This window comes from Nerophis ophidion, linkage group LG08, assembly GCF_033978795.1.
Source record: "Nerophis ophidion isolate RoL-2023_Sa linkage group LG08, RoL_Noph_v1.0, whole genome shotgun sequence".
NCBI classification, from domain to species: Eukaryota; Metazoa; Chordata; class Actinopteri; order Syngnathiformes; family Syngnathidae; genus Nerophis; species Nerophis ophidion.
Window position 1 is genome coordinate 74436007 of NC_084618.1, and position 16926 is coordinate 74452932.

General features: G+C 40.2%; 1 protein-coding gene across 4 annotated transcripts in view; it reads right to left on the bottom strand.

The window, feature by feature from the left end:
• Positions 1-16926, bottom strand: part of vti1a (vesicle transport through interaction with t-SNAREs 1A) — a 385425-nt gene that overhangs the window by 323416 nt on the left and 45083 nt on the right. For 2 of the 4 annotated variants that reach the window (XM_061909715.1, XM_061909717.1), the window contains exon 5: positions 4222-4242. The exons of the other annotated variants lie outside the window; for them this stretch is intronic. In XM_061909715.1, coding sequence (XP_061765699.1) covers positions 4222-4242 — 21 coding nt within the window. The remainder of the gene's footprint in view (positions 1-4221; positions 4243-16926) is intronic. 4 annotated transcript variants of the gene reach the window in all.

Genomic DNA, 16926 nt, shown 5'->3' on the forward strand with positions numbered 1-16926 from the left:
TCTCTTTCATAAATAAATAAATATAAATGATACATATAAATGAGGTAGATCCCCTCGAGTTGGTCAATTGAAAAGTAGCTCGCCTGCAGAAAAAGTGTGGGCACCCCTGCATTAAACAATGTAACAAGGTTTTCCAAAATAAATCAACTCAGCTTATGGGGAAAAAATGCCAACATGGCACTGCCATATTTATTATTGAAGTCACAAAGTGCATTATTTTTTTAACATGCCTCCACACAGCAGCTTGTAATTTGGGACATGCTCTCCCTGAGAGAGCATGAGGAGGTTGAGGTGGGCGGGGTTGAGGTAGATGGTGTATATTGTATCGTCCCGGAAGAGTTAGTGCTGCAAGGGGTTCTGGGTATTTGTTCTGTTGTGTTTATGTTATGTTACGGTGCGGATGTTTTCCGTAAATGTGTTTGCCATTCTTGTTTGGTGTGGGTTCACAGTGTGGCGCATATTTGTAACAGTGTTAAAGTTGTTTATACGGCCACTCTCAGTGTTACCTATATGGCTGTTGACCAAGTATGCGTTGCATTCTCTAGTGTGTGTGAAAAGCTGTAGATATTATGTGATTGGGCCAGCATGCAAACACAGTGCCTTTAAGGTTTATTGACGCTCTGTACTTCACTCTACATCCGTATACACAGCGGCGTTTTAAAAAGTCGTAAATTTTACTTTTTGAAACAGATACTGATCATTTTGAAACAGATAGATAATTTCCGATATTACATTTTAAAAAATTTATGGGCCAATAATATTGGCAGTCCGATACTATCGCACATCTCTAGTTATTATGAATGTGCCTGTTACTACTTCAATGTGTGTATATAAAACGATAATGGTGGTTTTTGGACAGTTTTGGGGGGGGTTCTTTATAGGCAGAATACAGCAAATCCCATTACCCTCCATTGTTAGCAGACTTTTACTAGTGTTTATTTACAAGTTAGAATGCATTAAAAAAAAAAAATACAAGTTCTTGTTTTACATAAGGATTGTCAATGATTGGCAACATTCTGAAAAAAGTGCAGTTCCCCTTTAATTCCAAACAAAACACTTTCACGGCAAATGAGCGCCTATCTAAAAAATAAAAAAAAAAGGAATACCTAGGACCTGATATACTAAAGGTTTGCGTGGACTAAAACATATGCAAACTTGATAGCACACGCAAAGCTGATCTACTAAACATGTGCTGAGTGGATTGCGTCTGTTAAATGAGCAGAATAAGGCATGCCATCCATTTTGCAATCTCATTATGCTGATCATAAAAACGTCCACAATACTGGGAGGAGAAGAAGCATATATACTTAATTAGCAGACGTAATGTGATTTGTCAACAGTCATCATCGATTTGTGAGCACTATTGTGTGATGTAATTAGCATATGAGGAAAAGACGTACAAACTGATAGTTCCACACAGACGATGGACAGACGAGAATCCTGTCTATAGCAAGTGTGTGTGTCAACATTTTGGGCGAACACAAGTACAAATATTAGACATAATGTATCATCTATTCAGCAACATAATTCTATAATTTTATAGCTGCTAGAGGAATTAAGGGGCTAATTTTTTTTTTAAATAATCGATGCTTCCAAAGACATGCACCTGGGGATAGGTTGATTGGCAACACTAAAATTGGCCCTAGTGTGTGAATGTGAGTGTGAATGTTGTCTGTCTATCTGTGTTGGCCCTGCGATGAAGTGGCGACTTGTCCAGGGTGTACCCCGCCTTCCGCCCGATTGTAGCGGAGATAGGCGCCAGTGCCCCCCGCAACCCCAAAAGGGAATAAACGGTAGAAAATGGATGGATGGATGCGTTTTAATGTCCTTTAGTATTTTTTAATGAGCTTTTTTTTTCCACATGGATTATACAGTATAGGCCAAAAGTTTAGACACACCTTCTCATTTCAATGCATTTTCTTTATTTTCATGACTATTTACATTGTAGATTGTCACTGAAGGTATCAAAACTCTGAATAAAGACATGTGGCGTTATGTACTTAACAAAAAAAGGTGAAATAACAGAAAACATGTTTTATACTCTAGTTTCTTCGAAATAGCCACCCTTTACTCTGATTAATGAATTGAATACTCTTGGCATTCTCTCGATGAGCTTCAAGGGTTGAAAGGGTTTTCACTTCACAGGTGTGCCATATCAGGGTTGATTAGTGAAATTTCTTGCTTTATCAATGTGGTTGGGACCATCCGTTCTGTTGTGAATGAGAAGGTGTGTCCAAACGCTTGACCTGTACTGCATATTATCAAAATATTTTCATGACTGCTTTTAAAATACCCATAAAAAAGTGGTAGATGTTTCCTGCATGTTTATAAACATAGCAAAACGCCAAAAGTTGGAGCAATATAACATGAATGTGCAGTAAATGAGTGTCTCCATTAGGGCTGTGAATCTTTGGGTGTCCCACAATTCGATTCAATATCGATTCTTGGGGTCACGATTCGATTCAAAATCGATTTTTTTTTCAATTCAACATGATTCTGGATTAAAAAATGATTTTTTTTCCCAATTCAAAAGGATTCTCTATTCATTCAATACATAGGATTTCAGCAGGATCTACCCGTCTGCTGACTTGCAAGCTGAGTGGTAGATTTTTGTAAAAAGCTTTTATAATTGTAAAGGACAATGTTTTATCAACTGATTGCAATAATGTAAATTTGTTTTAACTATTAAAAGACTCGAAAATACGACTTATTTTATCTTTGTGAAAACATTGGACACAGTGTGTTGTCAAGCTTATGAGATGCGATGCAAGTGTAAGCCACTGTGACACTATTGTTCTTTATTTTTATTTTTATAAATGTCTAATGATAATGTCAATGAGGGATTTTTAATCACTGCTATGCTGAAATTATAACTGATATTGATACTGTTGTTGAGAATACTCATTTTGCATTCAATTTCGTTGTACAATGTACAATGACAATAAAGATCTATTATATTCTATTCTCTATTCTATTCTATTCTTTTTGTTTCACTACTTTTGGTTTGTTCTGTGTCGTGATTGTGTCTCCTCTCAATTGCTCTGTTTATTGCAGTTCTGAGTGTTGCTGGGTCAGGTTTGGTTTTGCAATTGGATTGCATTGTTATGGTATTGCTGTGTATTGTTTTGTTGGATTGATTAATTAAAAAAACCTAGAATAAAAAAATAAAAATTAAAAAATTAAAAATCAAATATAAGAAAATAATCGATTTTTTTTAAATGAGAATCGATTCTGAATCGCACAACGTGAGAATCACAATTCGAATTTGAATCTATTTTTTCCCACACCCCTTGTCTTCATGGTGATGCCCCATATAGTACACATAACTCATTCAAATAAGGCAATCTGCACTTCTTTTTAATTGCAAACGCCCACTAATAGCAAACGCTTTATTATAGATTGCACAGGCAGTTTAGCGCGTGATATTTGGATTTTAATAGCTCAGGCCCTTCGTAAAATGGAAAAACACATCTTTGATTGGTTTGATTCACGTAATTTCCGATTAATATTTTTCTTTGAACAGCCCTTGTTGAGGCTGGTGCAGGGGGAGAAAAAGCCAAAGAAAAAGCTAAATGGGTCATGTTAATTCTTTGACACTCCCTTGGATGAGGACACGATATACAAGTTATCTTTACAGAAATTGAAACAGAAAAACCCGGAATTAACCCTTTGACGCATGTTTAAATAAGCCCTGTGAAGTCACCAAACGGACAAATTTTGATGTAAAGTTGTTCCACATTTGTTTTCAATCCACGTCCTGTCTTGATTTAATTGGGAATCGAACCACTGAGTGAAAGCATCCTTTACAATGTGCTCAAAACAAAATAGTACAAATTAGCTTTTAGCTTTTTTAAATGGGCAAAGAAGTTGTTTTGAACAATGAGGAGTGAAGACGGTCAATAAACAACACTCATTTGATAAAAAGTCTGTCGATTCTGGTTCTGAACAGAACTGGACCCAATTAATGCCTATCACAAATAATAGCTCATCTTCACTGTCTTATATTCAAGAGAAAGGTGGCAAACAGAGAAAGTGGCTTTCAGTAGATTCATTATCTTTGACTTGGCCTTTAAGTGCTAATAAAGGGGTTGCGGGTGGGGGGGTGGGTGGGGGGGTACAAATGAACTGATGTTAGTTTTCTGCAAAAGACACAAGGAGGGCAAATGGTAATTTCCAGCGTGGAAAGCCATTTAAAAATAGTTAAAGCAGAGAAGCACTTACCTCTTCGCGTAACTTTATCAACTGCATCACGAGAGCAAAAGAGGGAAGAAAAGAGAGAAAGAAGAGGAGAGACAGTGAAAACAATCAATGGAGAAGGAATATTGCCAGGAAGAAGTTACAGGATTAACCCTGACGATTTTTCTGTTTGCACGTGGAGCATTTGGGAAATGACAAGGTAAATGCAACTGAACGCGCAGCTCACTTAGACCTTTTTTTTTTTTCTTTGATCAAACAAAGATCAAGTCGTGGCGCTGTCACATTAAACAGAGGCGAGGTAGTGGATCGCTCCGCTCGCAGGATCAGCGAACATTACCGAACAAGCCACAGGAATTGATGCAGCAAGGAAGCAGGGAAATATATAGTTTGTGCAAATGTTATGTTGAAATGTGGGCTAAAATGTCGATTTTTTTTGTCCGCTAATTTGGTGATATTAGTGTTGTCCCGATACCAATATTTTGGTACCGGCACCAAAATTATTTCAATACTTTTCTGTACTTTTCTTAATAAAGGGGACCACAAAAAATGGCATTATTGGCTTTATTTTAACAAAATATTTTAGGGTACATTAAATATATGTTTCTTATTGCAAGTTTGTCCTTAAACAAAATAGTGAACATACAAGACAACTTTTCTTTTAGTAGTAAGTAAGCAAACTAAGGCTCCTAATTTGTCTGCTGACGTATGCAGTAACTTATTGTGTCATTTTCCATTATATTATTTTGTCAAAATTATAAAAGACTAGTGGTAGAAAATAATTAATAATCTACTTGTTCATTTACTGTAAACATCTGCAAACTTTATCTTTTAACATGTTCTATCTACACTTCTATTAAAATGTAATAATAATTTACATTTTACGGGGCTTCACGGTGGGAGAGGGGTTAGTGCATCTGCCTCACAATACGGAGGTCCTGCAGTCCCGGGTTCAAATCCAGGCTCGGGATCTTTCTGTGTGGCATTTGCATGTTCTCCCCGTGAATGCGTGGGTTCCCTCCGGGTACTCCGGCTTCCTCCCACTTCCAAAGACATGCACCTGGGGATAGGTTGATTGGCAACACTAAATTGGCCCTAGTGTGTGAATGTGAGTGTGAATGTTGTCTGTCTATCTGTGTTGGCCCTGCGATGAGGTGGCGACTTGTCCAGGGTGTACCCCGCCTTCCGCCCGATTGTAGCTGAGATAGGCGCCTGCGCCGCCCGCGACCCCGAAAGGGAATAAGCGGTAGAAAATGGATGGATGGAATTTATTTTTCTCTTGTTTGGATAGTGTACAATAGTTTTGGATGATACCACACAATTGGGTATCAATCCGATATCAAGATCGAGATGCTACCTCAGTAGAAGCATTTAAGTCTCACCTTAAAACTCATCCGTATAATCTAGCCTTTAAATAGACCTCCTCTTTAGACCAGTTGATCTGCCACTTCTTTTCTTTTTTCTCCTATGTCCCCCCTTCCCTTGTGGAGAGGGTCCGGTCCGATGGCCATGGATGAAGTACTGGCTGTTCAGAGTCCGGACCCAGGATGGACCGCTCGTCTTTACCCAGGATGGACCTCTCGCCTGTGTATCGGTTGGGGACATCTCTACGCTGTGATCCAACTCCGCTTGGGATGGTTTCCGGTGGACGGGACTCTCGCTGCTGTCTTGGATCCGCTTTGAACTGAACTCTCGCGGCTCTGTTGGAGCCACTATGGATTGAACTTTCACAGTATCATGTTAGACCCGCTTGACATCCATTGCTTTCGGTCCCCTAAAGGGGGGGGGGGGGGGGTTGCCCACATCTGAGTCCTCTCCAAGGTTTCTCATAGTCAGCATTGTCACTGGCGTCCCACTGGATGTGAATTCTCCCTGCCCACTGGGTGTGAGTTATCCTTGCCCTTTTGTGGGTTCTTCCGAGGATGTCGTAGTCGTAGTGGTTTGTACAGTCCTTTGAGACATTTGTGATTTAGGGCTATATAAATAAACATTGATTGATTGGTTGAAGTAGTTCCAGGATCATACACTGGTCATATTCAAAGACCTCATGTGTCCAGGGACATATTTCCTGTGTTTATAAACATAACATAAATTAAAACAAAAAACAAAGATGTAATCATATCGACGTAAATATAGTAATATCAATTAGATACGCTCCTGTACTTGATATCATTACAGTGGATGTCAGGTGTAGATCCACCAATGGCGTTTGTTTACATTTTGACGCCGGTGAGCTACGGTGTGTAGTGAAGCATGTTTAGCTATTCCTTGTCCTGCAGGGATGATACTTGTAAGAAACGTACTTTATTTGTCGCCATGGAGGCAAGGATTAGTGATTTAGAAGTAGCGAAAATACTTCCGACTGCAGCTTGACTTTAGCCGCTAGCTAGCTAGCCATGTCTTAAGGCACCTCTTTCAGATGGCCTTATAACTTCACCTTTATCGTTAGTTTTTAAGCAAAACGCGTCCATTCTCCCTTATCTGTCTACACATGTGTCTGCCTGTAAGTACTCTGTGAGTTTGCGTTGCCGAACATGCTCCTCTGCTCGTAAAACAGCAATGACATGACGTGACTACGACGGGGGCGGTGGGTCACCGGTACTTTTCAGAGGCGGTGGATTATCGAATATGATTCATTGGTATCGCGGTACTATACTAATACCGGTATACCGTATAACCCTAGCGGATATCTGTCGCCGATATTTTCCGCATTTTAGTCAAGTTGCATGACATTTATGTGAAATTATTGAGAATGCAATTGTACATACTAGGGCTGAAACGACTCATTGATTAAATGGGGGTAATTGAGTAACATATCTTTCCTCTCCGTAATATCGCTAAAATTCGCTCCATTCTTTCCACTAAAGACGCTGAGATCATTATCCATGCGTTTGTTACATCTCGTCTCGATTACTGTAACGTACTACTTTCGGGTCTCCCCATGTCTAGCATTAAAAGATTACAGTTGGTACAAAATGCGGCTGCCAGACTTTTGAGAAGAACAAGAAAGTTTGATCACATTACGCCTGTACTGGCTCACCTGCACTGGCTTCCTGTGCACTTAAGATGTGACTTTAAGCTTTTACTACTTACGTATAAAATACTACACGGTCTAGCTCCATCCTATCTTGCCGATTGTATTGTACCATATGTCCCGGCAAGAAATCTGCGTTCAAAAGACTCCGGCTTATTAGTGATTCCTAGAGCCCAAAAAAAGTCTGCGGGCTATAGAGCGTTTTCCGTTCGGGCTCCAGTACTCTGGAATGCCCTCCCGGTAACAGTTCGAGATGCCACCTCAGTAGAAGCATTTAAGTCTCACCTTAAAACTCATTTGTTTACTCTAGCCTTTAAATAGACTCCCTTTTTAGACCAGTTGATCAGCCGTTTCTTTTCTTTTCTCCTATGTCCCACTCTCCCTTGTGGAGGGGTCCGGTCCGATCCAGTGGCCATGTACTGTTCGCCTGTGTATCGGCTGGGGACATCTCTGCGCTGCTGATCCGCCTCCGCTTGGGATGGTTTCCTGCTGGCTCCGCTGTGAACGGGACTCTCGCTGCTGTGTTGGATCCGCTTTGGACTGGACTCTCGCGACTGTGTTGGATCCATTATGGATTGAACTTTCACAGTATCATGTTAGACCCGCTCGACATCCATTGCTTTCCTCCTCTCCAAGGTTCTCATAGTCATCATTGTCACCGACGTCCCACTGGGTGTGAGTTTTCCTTGCCCTTATGTGGGCCTACCGATGATGTCGTGGTGGTTTGTGCAGCCCTTTGAGACACTAGTGATTTAGGGCTATATAAGTAAACATTGATTGATTGATTGATATTAGTAGAAGCATTTAAGACCAGTTGATCTGCCGTTTCCTTTCTGCTCTACCCCCCTCTCCTTTGTGGATGGGGGGCACAGGTTCGGTGGCCACGGATGACGCGCTGGCTATCCAGAGTCGGGACCCAGGATGGACCGCTCGTCTGTGCATCGGTCGGGGACGTCTCTGCGCTGCTGACCTGTCTCCGCTCGGGATGATTCTCCTGCTGGCCCCACTATGGACTGGACTCTCGCTATTACGTTTGATCCACAATGGACTGGACTCCCACAATATTATACTAGATCCACTTGATGTCCATTGCACTGGTTGCCCGGGGAGGGGGGGGGGGTTCTCATAGTCATTCTCATCGACGTCCCACTGGGTTGTGAGTTTTTCCTTGCCCTGATGTGGGATCTGAGCCGAGGATGTGGTTGTGGCTCGTGCAGCCGTTTGATACACTCGTGATTTAGGGCTATATAGGTAAACACTGATTGATTAATTGATTTTTCTATCCTATTGTGTACTACGTGTCAAATTGAATGTTGATACAAAAAGTTTACACAGTAAAAATAATAAAATCTTGGGCTTTTTTAGAGCAATATACAAGGCTACTTTGAATCATAGTACTTAGGTACAACACCGCACAAAAACACAACACTTACTCGTTATGCACTAATTAGGGTCATGATGAGCAAGGAGCATTCATAAAACCCTGGAGTTGTGACTGCTAACCTTTAAACTGAACAATGCTATCACAGACGGAATGCCTGTTTCGGGCCATAGGGTTGCACAAAGGTTTTAAACGGTCTGAGCTAGATTTTGGACAAAAATTTTGGACAAAACATTGGACAAAAAACCTAAAACCAATGCAGTTGGCACGGTGTAAATCATACATAAAAACAGAATACAATAATGTGCAAATCCTTTTCAACCTATATTCAATTGAATACACTGAAAAGACAACATACTTGTATTAGGTAACTTTCACATCTGTGAAGGCACCATTAATGCTGAAAGGTACATACAGGTTTTGGATATCAATCAATCAATCAATGTTTACTTATATAGCCCTAAATCACTAGTGTCTCAAAGGGCTGCACAAACCACCACGACATCCTCGGTAGGCCCACATAAGGGCAAGGAAAACTCACACCCAGTGGGACGTCGGTGACAATAATGACTATGAGAACCTTAGAGAGGAGGAAAGCAATGGATGTCGAGCGGGTCTAACATGATACTGTGAAAGTTCAATCCACAATGGATCCAACACAGTCGCAAGAGTCCAGTCCAAAGCGGGTCCAACTCAGCAGAGAGAGTCCCGTTCACAGCGGAGCCACCAGGAAACCATCCCAAGCGGAGGCGGATCAGCAGCGCAGAGATGTCCCCAGCCGATACACAGGCAAGCAGTACATGGCCACCGGATCGGACCGGACCCCCTCCACAAGGGAGAGTGGGACATAGAAGAAAAAGAAAAGAAACAGCAGATCAACTGGTCTAAAAAGGGAGTCTATTTAAAGGCTACAGTATACAAATGAGTTTTAAGGTGAGACTTAAATGCTTCTACTGAGGTGGCATCTCGAACTGTTACCGGGAGGGCATTCCAGAGTACTGGAGCCCGAACGGAAAACGCTCTATAGCCCGCAGACTTTTTTTGGGCTTTGGGAATCACTAATAAGCCGGAGTCCTTTGAACGCAGATTTCTTGCCGGGACATATGGTACAATACAATCGGCAAGATAGGATGGAGCTAGACCGTGTAGTATTTTATATGTAAGTAGTAAAACCTTAAAGTCACATCTTAAGTGCACAGGAAGCCAGTGCAGGTGAGCCAGTACAGGCGTAATGTGATCAAACTTTCTTGTTCTTGTCAAAAGTCTAGCAGCCGCATTTTGTACCAACTGTAATCTTTTAATGCTAGACATGGGGAGACCCGAAAATAATACGTTACAGTAGTCGAGGCGAGACGTAACAAACGCATGGATAATGATCTCAGCGTCTTTAGTGGACAGAATGGAGCGAATTTTAGCGATATTACGGAGATGAAAGAAGGCCGTTTTAGTAACGCTTTTAATGTGTGCCTCAAAGGAGAGAGTTGGGTCGAAGATAATACCCAGATTCTTTACCGTGTCGCCTTGTTTAATTGTTTGGTTGTCAAATGTTAGAGTTGTATTATTAAATAGAGTTCGGTGTCTAGCAGGACCGATAATCAGCATTTCCGTTTTTTTGGCGTTGAGTTGCAAAAAGTTAGTGGACATCCATTGTTTAATTTCATTAAGACACGCCTCCAGCTGACTACAATCCGGCGTGTTGGTCAGCTTTAGGGGCATGTAGAGTTGGGTGTCATCAGCATAACAGTGAAAGCTAACACCGTATTTGCGTATGATGTCACCTAGCGGCAGCATGTAGATGCTGAAGAGTGCAGGGCCAAGGACCGAACCCTGGGGAACTCCACACGTTACCTTAACGTAGTCCGAGGTCACATTGTTATGGGAGACACACTGCATCCTATCAGTAAGATAAGAGTTAAACCAAGACAGGGCTAAGTCTGACATACCGATTCGTGTTTTGATACGTTCTAATAAAATATTATGATCGACGGTATCGAAAGCAGCGCTAAGATCGAGGAGCAGCAACATAGATGACGCATCAGAATCCATCGTTAGCAATAGATCATTAGTCATTTTTGCGAGGGCTGTCTCCGTCGAGTGATTTGCCCTGAAACCGGATTGAAAGGTTTCACATAGATTGTTAGACGCTAAGTGTTCATTTAACTGCTCCGCAACAATTTTTTCGAGGATTTTTGAAATGAAGGGAAGGTGAGACACCGGTCGGTAGTTTACCATGAGGTCAGGATCGAGGTTAGGTCTTTTAAGGAGAGGATGAATAACCGCTTTTTTGAATGCTAGGGGAACAGTGCCCGAGGAAAGTGATAAGTTTATAATATTTAGCACTGATGGACCTAATAATACAAAGAGCTCCTTGATCAGTTTCCCAGGAAGAGGGTCAAGTAAACATGTTGTTTGTTTTATTCCATTTACACGTTGTAACAATTCCTCTAATGTTATTTCCTCAAAACGAGAGAAACTATTTTGGAGGGCAGTATCCGCCGTATATACAATCGTGTCCGTGTTAATAGAACCCCGTTGTAGCTGGGACGCATTGTCTTTAATCTCCTTTCTAATGACTTCAATTTTCTTACTAAAGAATTGCATAAAGTCATCAGCTGAGTGGATGGAGCTACTGGAAGGAGTCCCTTGTTGGGTTAGCGATGCTACCGTACTAAACAAAAATTTAGGATCGTTTTTATTACGGTGGATGAGATTTGAGTAATAATTAGCTTTAGCTAAGGTAAGCATGCGTTTATAAGTTATTAAACCATCACTAAATGCTTGATGGTGCACCTCAAGTTTAGTCGTGCGCCATTTGCGTTCCAGCTTTCTGCATAATAATTTCTGAGCTCTAGTTTCTTCTGTAAACCACGGGGTGCGCTTTTTTGGAGCCTTTTTTAACTTTAGCGGTGCTATGTTATCAATGGTTTCGCGCAGGGCGTCGTTAAAATTGTTAGTGAGGTTATCAATAGAGCCCACATACTTTGGGAATGGTGCCATTACCGAGGGCAGTAGGTCAGCAAGAGTTGTCGTTGTGGCCGTATTAATGTTGCGGCTGCTATAGCAGTTATTATTATTATTAGTTTGACGAACATGCGTCTGAACCTCGAATTTTATAAGGTAATGATCGGACAATACTTTAGTATACGGGAGTATCGTAACTTTGGAAGCGGTGATCCCCTTGACAAGCACTAGGTCTATCGTATTACCGTTGCGATGCGTGGGTTCATTTATTATTTGTGTGAGACCACAGCTATCAATTATACTCTGGAGCGCTACGCACGGTGGGTCCGATGGGGTATTCATGTGGATATTAAAGTCCCCCATTATGATTATATTATCGGCGTGTGTCACTAGATCAGCAACGAACTCTGAGAATTCATTAATAAAGTCCGAATAGGGCCCTTGGGGGCGGTAGATAACAGCCAGGTGTAGAGGCAGCGGTGTGACAGACCTCATAGTAAGCACCTCAAACGATTTATATTTATTATTTATGTTAGGACTAAGGTTAAAGTTTTCGTTGTATATTAGTGCGACCCCCCCACCCCTTTTAAGCGGACGGGCAATATGCGCATGTGTAAAGTTAGGAGGACATGCCTCATTTAGCGCAAAAAAGTCGTTTGGTTTAAGCCAGGTTTCGCTGAGACCGATGACGTTAAGATTGTTGTCTCTGATAATATCATTAACTAACAACGTTTTGGGAGACAATGATCTTATGTTTAAAAAACCTACATTATAGGTAGTGGGTTGTTTTAGGGAATTTTTGATCAAATTATCCGTAGTAGCAATATTAATAATGTTGTGTTTATTATGCCCAGTGCATACAGTATAATTACGACCATATCTAGGAATTGATACGACGGGAATGTTCCGATTGTTTGATTGTTGCTTTGATAAACTGCACGCATCATGGTTAGCCACCTCAGTAACGGGGATGTTCCGATTGTTTGTTTGTTGCTTTGATAAACTGCACGCATCATAGTTAGCCTCCTCAGTAACGGGGATTTTCCGATTGTTTGTTTGTTGCTTTGATAAACTGCACGCATCATAGTTAGCCACCTCAGTAAAACACATGTCCAACTCTGAAACACTCAAAGCAGAAAAAACTTGTTCTAATTCAACAGACTCCTTACCCAGACCAGTAGTCTCGCATTTTCCATCTAAATCCGTCTTCAGGGTGGAGGGAAGTGGTGTACTGTGGGGATTAGCCTTCTGCTTTGTTTTTAGCCCCGCTCGACATCCGCGTTTCCGATCACACCGCTGGCGTCTGCTCCGTAGACGGCCCCCGCTGCTACTAGACTCCCCTGCTTCACAGGCCGCTGGATGTAGCCGCCGATGTATCCCCAAGCTAGTTAGCATGTTTAGCACGCCCGCGTCTATCAGTCCAAAACGGCCCAATATGTCCATATCCAGAAGTGTCTGGCGGTCGTACGTGATCACGGAGTGACCACGATGCGAGCCAGCCATGAAGTATGCAGAACTGTCCGGCATTTCCGCCAAATGTTCCATCTTTAGCAAGAGCACCGCAGTGTCGCAGCCCGTCCGGGCGCCGCCATCTTGCTCTTGCCGCCATCTTGCTCTATGATGCCATTCAAACAACATCTTTTTCTTGACCGCCTGGTCCTGCTTATTTCAGCATGGCTTTGTAGTAGTGAAGTGAAGTGAATTATATTTATATAGCGCTTTTCTCTAGTGACTCAAAGCGCTTTTACATAGTGAAACCCAATATCTAAGTTACATTTAAACCAGTGTGGGTGGCACTGGGAGCACGTGGGTAAAGTGTCTTGCCCAAGGACACAACGGCAGTGACTAGGATGGCGGAAGCGGGAATCGAACCTGCAACCCTCAAATTGCTGGCACGGCCACTCTACCAACCGAGCTATACCGCTATACCGCTATAGTAAAAGAGTGCGGGTACTTGACTGCCCTGCCTATAGTCCAGACCTGTCTCCCGTATAAAAATGTGTGATGCATTATGAAGCGTAAAATACGACAACGGAGACCCACAAATAATTGTATTGTTCATCAATCAGGTCATGATTTTTGTCGTAAATTATTTGTGCTCTTGTGTATGTCGATTTTGTGGCAAAACATTATGGTATCTTGGTACATTTGAGCCAGGCATTAGGTTCTTAAAAAGTTTGGGATACGCCGGTCTAGCATGTGTCGTATGCTAATGAATGATGATGTTGATAGCAATGAATGCCTGATGCCAAATATTCAGGTGTATGTGTAACATGAGTGGTAAACAAATATAATTATGTTTTCTAAAAGTGCAGTTTGGACGCCAACAAGATGCACTACACGGAGAGGAGACTCCCCCCCGAGGTTGGTCTTATTTAAGGTAAGGGGGCCAAAGTTTAAAGGGACACTATGGAGAGAGGTGGGGGACAAACCCAGCAGATCCGATGAACAGTCAGTGGCCTCCAAACAAAACTTACTCGAGCTAATTTGTGCTGCCTGACTGATTGCAAATCCTTCACAAAAATCCTCGGCGAGAAGTGTTTCTTCCTCGTTTAGGTTGGGTTTGGAGTCTTTCAGCGCAGCCAACGCCGAAGCTCGTATTGTGGTATTGTAATTATTCCTACAGGTTTTTTTTTTCTTGTGTTTTTGTGGTGACAGCCAGCATTCAAAATTGCACTACTGCAATTTTTTTTCTGTTATGATAATCAGCACCCCCCCCCAAACAAAAGATTTTTTTCCTCCTTCCCCAATACGCTATTCGATACAAGTGGTAATGTGCTTCCTTTGTAGCCTGGAAAATCTGGTCCATGCCGGCTCCAACCAGCACAATCTCTTGTGGCCAACCTTCTGCTGCTGCTGCCACTGAAATCGAAACTATTTGTGTGCGTGTGTGTGTGTGTGTGTGTGTTCGCCATAATTTGTGTGCATAAAAAAGTGCAATGGCAGCCGAGCACGTTATTTAGAAGAAGAAGAAAAACGCGTGATAGTGCCAATACAGTCTCTGCCCGTGTAGAGATAACGAATAAATGGCAAACTCCAATAAACCGTCCTTTAGCCATTATCGCCATTTTTAGAACTTATGACGGCGACCTATTTTACTCAGCTATAAACCCCTCGCCATGTAACCTGCAGATTTGTGACTGGTAATGACCTGCTCGGCAAGGCCTATATGAGATGATTCTGACCTCTTACAGATCATCAGGAATTAAATTGACCGACTTGGCCCCACGGCCTCGCCATCTTCCCCCCACCCTTCTCATATCGCCGCCATCTCCTTGGATAAAAAAAAAAAGGAAGAAAGCAAAAAAGAAAGCAAGGAAGAAAGAAAATGCTGAAGTTCGGAGTACTCTACTCACAGCCAGTCAAGATTGTAAATCCAAAACAATGATGTGACCAATGATTTAATTTCACCCCTTCATTAACTCTTATTAGTTATTAAGTTATTAATATATTTGGATAATAGAACAACATATATTTATTTAAATATTACTATTACTATGTCATCATTAGTTTATTTTTCATGGTTTTTCTCTACAAATAGATGACATTTACAAAAAATACAAATAGTTATTATAGTAAACAAAAATAGATATATTTTTAATCCAAACTCAAAGTGTAAATATATCATTTCATTGTGTATGATTTTATATGAAATTAATCTAAAATATTGTGGACAAATTATTAAACAAAATGTGTTGTATTTGGCCTAACTCAAACTGGAAGTATCAAATATAATAAATGTTTTCTTCCTATGAAGTAAATCATTAACATTGTCGACAAATCATTACTATTAAACCAAATAGCATGTTTTAGTGCTGAATGTTTAATATTAAATGTAATGAATATTTTTTCCAAACTAATGGTTTATTATTTGTGTATAGATGCTGTTTTTGTTATTAATTGCAACAAAGTGAAAAGTTAAATGAACATGTTTTTCTCTGTACTTAATAGCTATTTTATTTGAATGGATTTCATATTTATGTATAAATAATAATATATATTTGAGCCATTTGTTTATTAACATGTAACCCTTTTACTTCAAATGTAAATTACATTATGTCAATAGTATAATTAATAAGGCAATTTTCATTCATTTATTATTAACTTATAATGAATTATAGTTGGATACATTTTTATGAGTAGAATTTTCAGTGAAATGTGTGGATACTTTTACCTCGAAACAGTTTTTTCATAGGCGCCATCACACGTCTCCAACGTGACATTTGTGACAGCAAAAAAAAAAAAACACTTCCTCTGTGACAAAAGTGTCACTTTTGTGTCTGGCTAATTTGCCGGGAATATGCATATCAATTATGCCACATTCTGGCTGGAATACATATGTTTGTAAGATGTGGCGTTCATGGGTCATTATTGAAATGGTAATAAAGGAAAGTTCAAAAACACACACACACACAAAACTCACTTTTCACACATTTCACTTTGCTGTCGGCAAATATAATTGCATAAATCTGATAATATTCATCTTTATTTCTGGGGGAGGACCATTTATTATGTTTTGGTGCACAAAATAAGGGACAAAAATTAGATAGAGTGTAATAATCAGTCAAAAGAGGACAAAGGGGAGGGGGGCTTTTTCGAAATAAATGTTCTAACGATACAAGAAGATTTGTCCACGTTATAGAATTTATGTATTCCCACATACTATGTATTACGATAAATACAATACTCAAAAATACAGTTATCAATTATAGTTTAGAATATATATACATACATATATACATTCATACACATATGTATGTATGTATGTATATATATATATATATTTATATATATATATATATATTTATACATATATTTATACATATACACACACACATACATATATGTATATATATATTATTTATACATATACACACACACATACATATATGTATATATATATTATTTTGTTTGTGTGACAGATTGAGCACAGGATGTGAAAAATATGGGTAGGATTAAAGATTTGCTTCTTCCTACTCCTTTTCAGACATGAAATGAAAAACAGCAAATATGTGATGGACCACATTGTAACTGTATGCATGTTGAAAATAAAACTAACCATATACTTTGGTATTAAAAGTAAAATTAAATATCTTATGAATTATTCAAATAATACCTAATCTCTAATTTTAGTATAGGTTGTATTTTACAATAAATCCACACTATGAATGAACTGTGAATATTATGATTTAAATTATTGCGCTTTTTTGTGCAATTTCAGCAAAATTGTAGCAACATTTTTTTAATATATATTTTTAACAGATTGTGTCAAAGGAATGAATTGACAACGCTTCGTTTGTTTGCGCGTACCTTTCGTCCTGTGGAAGGCCTATTGTGAGGCTAAGTCCGCACCCGG